At 39.2% G+C, this 7,599-nt stretch overlaps 1 protein-coding gene across 8 annotated transcripts; it reads left to right on the top strand.

Moving 5' to 3' along the window:
- Window positions 1–3,473: 3,473 nt before the first annotated feature.
- Window positions 3,474–7,053, top strand: LOC112286482 (heptahelical transmembrane protein 4). Of its 8 annotated transcripts, none has more exons than XM_024528401.3 (4): window positions 3,474–4,852; window positions 5,050–5,408; window positions 5,717–5,987; window positions 6,141–7,053. In XM_024528401.3, exons 2-4 carry the CDS (start codon window positions 5,050–5,052, stop codon window positions 6,807–6,809), a joined length of 1,299 nt encoding a protein of 432 aa, XP_024384169.1. In that variant the 5' UTR covers window positions 3,474–4,852; the 3' UTR covers window positions 6,810–7,053. The 8 variants fall into 8 exon arrangements, with proteins under 8 accessions (XP_024384169.1, XP_024384171.1, XP_024384172.1 ...); XM_024528403.2 differs by having other exon boundaries at window positions 3,658–4,139; XM_024528404.2 differs by having other exon boundaries at window positions 3,658–4,139; window positions 5,047–5,408.
- Window positions 7,054–7,599: the final 546 nt, after the last annotated feature.

Here is a 7,599-nt window from a genome sequence, read left to right as displayed (position 1 = left end):
TCAGAAAAGTCAAGACTATGAGAAGTCTAATCTATTTTAGGATTATATTTTTTTAGCCATAATAAATCTAAAATGATTGGATTAGAGGGAGATTTAATGATATTAAATATTACAAAGCTATTATGACCATAAGTTACTACTTCTATAGGAAAGGTTTCATGAGTAACATCTCTTGAAGACAATAGATGACCATCTATGACTTCTACATGAACAGGTTTAGTTTTCTTCACTAAAATTATGCTATGTCTTTTAGCAAATTCTTTATCTAAGAAACATGTTGAGGCTCCTGAATCTAACAAGGTAGAGGCTTTGTGCTGTTTAGGTCCTAAAATAACATTTATTGTAAAAGAAAGAGAAGGTTTTGATGAAAGAATAGGACCTTCACTAGGTATTGTACAAGATTCCAACTGCACAATCACTATTATACCTGGACAAACTCATTTTTTGACATACTATTTTCTTTGATAGCCATACTCTTCATTTTATAGTTGCGTTGCTTCTTTGGATAATGTTGAGTTATATGCTTAAGTTCTCCACAATATAAGCACAATCCTTCCTAACGACTATGAGTCTTTTTTTGCTTAGTAAGAGATTTGAAACATATCATATCAATTTACATATCCTCTATTTCTAAATATATGTGTTGAAGAGGTATTGGTGTTGCTATTGAATTATAGTAATGTTGAGGTATACTTGTACAGTTCTCAGATCAAAATTCAAAAAGACGATTGTTGCACTTCAAAGCAAAGTCAATTACTTGACTCAATATTTGAGGATCAAATAAGTTGAGCATTAATTTTTTTACCTCATATTGGAATTCGTAGAGAAATTGGCTAACAAGTGTAACATCATCGTACTTGATATTAATTACAAGTTGTCAAAACTATGAAGCATATAACGTTACTGATTAATTACCTTATTGCAAAATATGGAATTTATTGGTTGTAACACGAGTTGCATCATGTTTTCCATACATGAATCAAAAATCCACCAAAAAAACCTCCAGATTATCCAATATTGGATCTTGTTGTTCAAGAAAAGATAAAAACCATAATAATGTTGAACCTGAAAGAAGTGTACTAATAAATCTAACTTACGATCTTGGAGTTAGATAGCTTTAGAGTTGAAGTTCAATCACAGGTTGTACTTGATTGATAAATCCTCTAAACTTTGATCTGGTGCCATCAAACTTCTCGAGTAAGGCAATTCTTGGTTCTCTGACACTAGAACGGTATTCCACTATAGGAGAAGGGACATGATTTGGTGCAAATGTTGAAGCAGTTCCAATCATTTCTATATCTTCACTTCCTGTCAATCTTCTTGCTCCTTGTGGTGGTAAATTGAGTTGATGCATCGCAAGCATTAACTAGTTCAATTGTTCTTGTATTTAAGCCATTGCACTCTTAATTTGAGCAAGTTCTGCCATGTTAACACTTAAAAAAGAGAAGATATTTAACATTACTCAAGACAAATAGAAGAGAGGACTTGAAAATAAAGAAAATACTAAGAACAATATCAGTTAAGAAGAAGGTGATCTGCAACTTCTAATACACTTATGTCTTATCAAGAGAAAGAGGTAATCTACTCTTAATCAAGATCAGACAAAGCTCTAATATTATAAGTGCACTCTTGTCAATCTATCAAGGATAAGAACTTGATAAAAACAAATAAAAAAGTGAGACTTTTCTCATAGGAAGATGAAAAAATAGAAATAACTAAATATGTATATTAAAAAAGAAATTGGAATGGCTATTGCCAAAAGACAAGAAAATTAGAGACCCTTGAAACTAGATTAGAAGCAAGAAAGGAGGTGACAAGAGTGAAGAAGGCTTCACTCTTGCCTCTATACATACTATCTATTTAGGAATTACATAGTGACGTTCTACCGGACCTCCAAAAATATGTTGATTTTACACAACACGTATCTTAACTTGCAAGGCAAGTTTTCTATGTGGATGCTACATAGTTAGCTTATTCCACAAGCTACCAACATATGTGGCATGTGATTAACTTGTTGACGAAGTTTCTAACCTACCAATCAAGTATAAAGACATGTAAAGTCAAAACAGCTTCTAGGAAACTTCTTTAGAAGATATTATGAAATTAATCTACTTTTATCCACTTCTACTTATTCATATCAACTAGGTAACAATTACAGCAAATATATGTCCATGACAACTAATCATGTTTTTTTATTAATTTATTCAGATTGTGTAATATCATGAGTTCTATAAATAAAAGTTGAGAGAAGACCATAGAAGGAGATTATTTATGCTTAATACAAAATAGCACATCCAAATCAATTTATTATTTTTTAATTTTACAAGTACTAGTTGAAAGTAGGTGTTTTACACCAAAAAAAATACAACATGTGTAACAACACGATACAAAAAATAATTTTTTGCCAATAACTATTTTAAAATAGTTAGTATTGGTTTTGATGAGATATTTACATTATTTTTCTAAATTCACTACTTTTAGAACTATTATTATAATTAGAGGCAAGAATGGACTTAGAATATATTAGATAGATATGAAAATTTCTTTTTTGAATTAAATATTTGTAAGAAGTCATCTACATGGGTCAAAAATATAGAATTATGTATAAAGACAAGAAGAACTTTGTTTGCAAGTTGAAAAAAATCCATATATGGTTGAAAAAATAATAAGGACATGGTACTAATAAATTAATACATTTGTAATTAATATAGGTTTTTTTAGGAATAAGATTAATTATTCCTTGTATGTAATACAAACAAGCATATTAATGATTAAAGCATCCTAGCATAAAATATAAATAAAAATAAAATTAGACAAAGACCAAACTCTAAAAAGTTTATAAGACAAGTCATCTTAGAAAGTTGCACAATTGTTTTAAAATTGAATTTGTACGAAATTATATATAATACACTATTACAATAAGAAACATAAAACCATTGTGACTTTGATTAAAGCAATTTTAAAATTGATGAATTTATTAAAAGATGATTTTGCTAGTATAAAATTAATAATGAAATATACTCCATATAACGTATTATTAGGATCTCTCATGTATACAATAATAAATGGAGTATTTTATATTGCATTGTTGGTTTTCATTGGTTTCAGATCCATAGTGGAGAAGTGAATGTAGAAGTCATTTTTTTTCTTTTTCATGACGGTTAGGATGTGTGGGTCAATTTTGTAAAAGCCTGGGTTTATTTAACATTCCCCTACAACAGTAGAATCAAACTTTTGCTAGTACAAATCCACATGGACACAGATAGGTATGTATACTTCTATTTACGAATACGAATTCGCATATACGATTAAAAAAGGGGGATGGTGACAAGGATGCCGACAAGGGGGAGTGACGAGGAGGGATCATGAAACAGTGGCACATTCGACTCACCTCCCCACCCCCTCGCGGCCCCGTCGGGGAGGGGGCCGATTCCCCGACGCGAGCGGTGCGGCGATGCCACCTCCCCCTGTTACGCTCTCGCTGCTGCAGGTTCGTTTCCTGACGCGTGACCAAGGCGGGCGCCGGGGTCGGATCCCACCGCAGGCGAGAGATCGATTCCCGTCGCGCTCACCGCCTCCCGGCGCGCCGTAGGCGCCCGCGTGACCCCTCACGGATCCATCCCCATTTTGTCCCTCTCGTCTCACACTTGCCGTCTATTTCTACCCCAACCTCTCTGTGACGTCGTTGGTCTAGTGTCAACGCTGCCTTTCTGGTTTTGTTCTAGCCTGGATGTTTGTCTGAGTGTGCATCGGTTCCGGGGTATATCCGCAGTTTCTTAGCATATTTCTGTAATTTGGTTACGGTGCTCGGCACTGACGTAGTTGTGTTTCTTTTTGCTACTTTGCCTCGCTCTGTTGTTGCGTGTTGGAGGTGGGTTTTGATCTGGTTGGAGAGGCCCTTGGGAGGAGGTGCATTGGTGGTTGGGCGACGTGGGTTGGTTGCTTCCCCCGGTGCATCGCGTGGTCCACACGTTTCTGTGTTTTGGTTTGTGGCTTTTGGAGGGAGGTGCAGAAGTGGGTCATTGTGAACGGTTGTTGATTTTGGCCCGTGTTCTGGTTTGCAAGTTCTTAGATGTGACCTTGGGAGGAGCTTCACCGCTGGTTGGTGTGGCTGCTCAATCTCGAAAAGTTGGCTTGAGGTGTGATTCGATTCCCTCGGTTGAGAATGCGGCCTTTGTAAAAAGAAGAATCTTCTTTCTATTTTTCTCGCTCTGGATATTTCATGTTGTTCTCCATTTCTGGTACGGAGCGACGGTCTTGACTTTTGCGTAGAGTTTGGAAAGTGGTGTATGCCTAGCGGCATTTCGGAGCAATGTGCCGAGGATGCTGGCCAATTTCCTCACTGTATCCCGACACTCGCTTGGATAGGTCTTTATTACTGTCGTTAGCGTGCGTCATGAAGTGAGCGAACGTTCCTCCGGGTATTGCTCCGTGGTCCTGTGAGTCTTTGACGATGACTTGATTACCGTGTTGGCGATTTTGCGTTTTCTTCACCGCGTTATCGTGATGGGTGCGGTTCTACTCATGTAGCTCATCGGTTGCCTGGAGTTGTTGCACGTAGTGGTAGATTGAGGCAATCTTTTAGCGTGTTGATGAAACTCGGAGCTCACGGACAGGTTTGACTCGACTGTCCCTCTCGTGCCTCACCTTTTGCCAAATAATGGCTGTTGCGTGTTGTAATCTCGCAACATGGTTTGCAAAGCAATCTGTAGAGAGACAGGTTGCGACGACGAATGCGACGTCTACCTCACGTCAAGCTTGATATCGCCCTTCTGTCATTCCTGAAGTTCATCAGAGTTTGCCAAGCGCTCCGTGTGCGAGGGATAGAATCATAAACTCCATCGTTTATAATGTTTGTAGCTTCGCACTACTTATATTTCTCCTTGCAGTATGACATTTGTTTTATTGTCGATTGCATTGCAGGTAGTAAATGTTCTGGGTTCGTTAATCTCTGCTCACCATAAATTGTGAAACTTGACCGACCCTGCAAGTTTCATAAAATTAATTGATGACTACATGGAGTAAGGACTATTTGGTGTTTTGCAGCAGATGGCAGCTCAAGGCGGGCCTGCTGTCAGGGCTCGCAAGGTTCCAAAGGACCACGGCGGACGTGAAAATTCCATCACTGAAGCGTCAGAGAGGGTGTTAGGCGACAGCGGGACTACTTGTGGCTACCAGGAAAGCGACAAAGACGGGTGCTGTGATGACCACCCTCCTAAAAGTCCTAGCAGAGCGAAAGACTTGTGGCGTAAAGTGAAGAAGCAATATGCCTTAGTTGAATATCACGTCTTGCCAGAATATCTCAGGGACAACGAGTTTATTTTGCGGCATTACAGGTCTGATTGGCCTATGAGAGAAACGTTGCTGAGTATATTCACCATCCACAATGAGACCCTCAACATATGGACGTGAGTCGGTCGCATGCTTATTATTGCTTAGTTTGCGTGCTTATGATTCTGCTTTAGACAGAATTTCCTGAAAGACAACCATTTGATCGAAGGATTACGCATTTGTTTTGGATTGGAGTGTATCTCGTCTGATCAAAATGACTTATAAGGGATGTTTTCGAGCTACTCAAAGTTTTTTCACTTCGAGCACAGAGTTCGAGAAGATTTTGTGTAATTCTGAGCTTAATTACGGTTTTGGCATACTGACTTGTGCAGACAGAGATGTGGCCACAATGTTAATTTCGCTAATCGGAGAATGATTCATGCAGGCATTTGATTGGTTTTTTGCTTTTCCTTGCTCTCACGATTTACACAATGCGGCAAGTACCGAAAGAAGGGGCCCTGGCTGAGCGGCTTTCAAGCATGGTGCACATGCCTAAGCGTGGTGACCTGCATCAACTTCACGTTGAGCTAGTGACCTGCTTTCCTGCATTAGCCAATGTACCTTCGTTTCTTCAAGAGCATTTACCTCATATCCTATCCAAGTGTGTTCCGGACACTCCTATTATTGCTGCTAACAGTACGCAGCAATGCTTCATGGTATATGCGTTTTTTGATTATTCCACATTTTCAAAGCTCTTGTGCGTTTCTCGGGTGCCTTACGTATCCGTTTGTGGCATGTTTTAGGTCTGCTCACTAGAGGAATCTCGTAAATCGAAACTTTCTGCTTAACAAAATTCCCTTGATTTGCAGCAAACCATGAAAGACTCGTTAGGCGAGGAGCTGGACATGATGATTGCAGGCGCCACGCGGGTGCCGTTTTTGGTGTTCATGGGAGGATCTATGTTCTGTCTCTTATCAAGCAGTTTTTGCCACCTCTTGTCCTGTCACTCTAGTACCTTGACATACTGGTTGTTGCGCTTAGACTATGTGGGCATTGCTACCATGATTGCCACGAGCTTCTTCCCCCCTGTCTATTACGTATTCTTATGCCAGCCAATGTGGCGACACATCTACTTGACTGGTATTTCTCTGATAGGGGTCGTAACCGTGGTTGTATTTCTTGTGCCCGCATTTCAAACAGCCAAGTATCGTCCCATGCGAGCCATTGCCTTTGCAGCAATGGGGATGTCTGGAATCATACCTGCTGGACACAAGATTTTCTTCTATATCCACGAACCAGTCTGCTTAGAGACTTTGTGGTATGAGATTGGCATGAGTCTATTTTATCTTCTAGGAGTGATAATATACGTCACACGGATTCCTGAACGATGGAAACCAGGTATGTTCGACATCGCTGGCCACAGCCATCAGCTGTTTCATGTGTTAGTTATTGCTGGGGCTTACACTCACTACAGAGCCGGATTGATCTATATGAACTGGAGGGATGCTCATGGGTGCGTTCCTGGTTCACTCATTTGATTGAGTAGGTTTAGCCCAGAACCCGAGGGCTGATTGTAGTATATCACATGGATTGGATTTAGCCATTCTTCACCTATCCCGTCTCATTGGTTGTCTCTTTTACCTGCTGAGGCCTTTGTGGGACTTGAGGTGGACAATAGTTCATGGCAGTTCTAATTCAATATTTGTATTATTCTTGCTTTTAGGCATTCGATGCAGTTGATGCCTTCAAGCCAATAATGTAACCAAAACATTTATCTCAGAATTAGTTCATAAAAATATGTTAGTTGTTGATCTTAGGTTTCTGCACGTTATGTCTTGCGTGCTGCTTAGATCGTTCGTTTAAATGGCTCCCAACTGAATGGCAAATTTGTTTTCGATACCCAAACTGAGAAGTAAGATCACTGCACTGCATGATTGCTGCAGTCGTGAATGGCATGAGAATATCACTTCCAAGGAGGCATTTGTTTGGCGGACCAGGTTTCGGAATACCTCCTGGATAAAAACGAATATCAATGCCAGCATGATAACTTGAAATTGGAAATTGAGCTCATAAACTTAGATTCTGATAAAATAATAGAATAACAGAATTATTGATGCTTGTATAGTTCTCTGACCCACAGATGGTTGATTACGCCCTTAAAGACAAGCAAGTTTAATACTGTTTTTGTTTCAGTTGTGTCTATGTTTGACATGGTATGTTTTTGAATGGTAACCATAATCACGGTGAGCAAAAATACGAAGTGGAATACTCATGCATTCCGCAGACAACCTAGTTTGCTGTCACAAATTTCCTCGTGTTCGAAGTCAA

Source organism: Physcomitrium patens, chromosome 9, assembly GCF_059467195.1.
Source record: "Physcomitrium patens ecotype Gransden chromosome 9, ASM5946719v1, whole genome shotgun sequence".
Taxonomy (NCBI): domain Eukaryota; kingdom Viridiplantae; phylum Streptophyta; class Bryopsida; order Funariales; family Funariaceae; genus Physcomitrium; species Physcomitrium patens.
The sequence above is the reverse complement of the archived record's forward strand: the minus strand, read 5'-3'. Positions and strand labels throughout refer to the sequence as shown.

Excerpts from the sequence above, each read along its gene's own strand:
- LOC112286482 (XM_024528396.3), top strand. The coding sequence starts at position 4,593 with ATGAAACTCGGAGCTCACGGACAG. Across the intron at positions 5,409-5,716 it reads GAGACCCTCAACATATGGAC|GCATTTGATTGGTTTTTTGC; the intron begins GTGAGTCGGTCG and ends TGATTCATGCAG. Across the intron at positions 5,988-6,140 it reads GTACGCAGCAATGCTTCATG|CAAACCATGAAAGACTCGTT; the intron begins GTATATGCGTTT and ends CTTGATTTGCAG.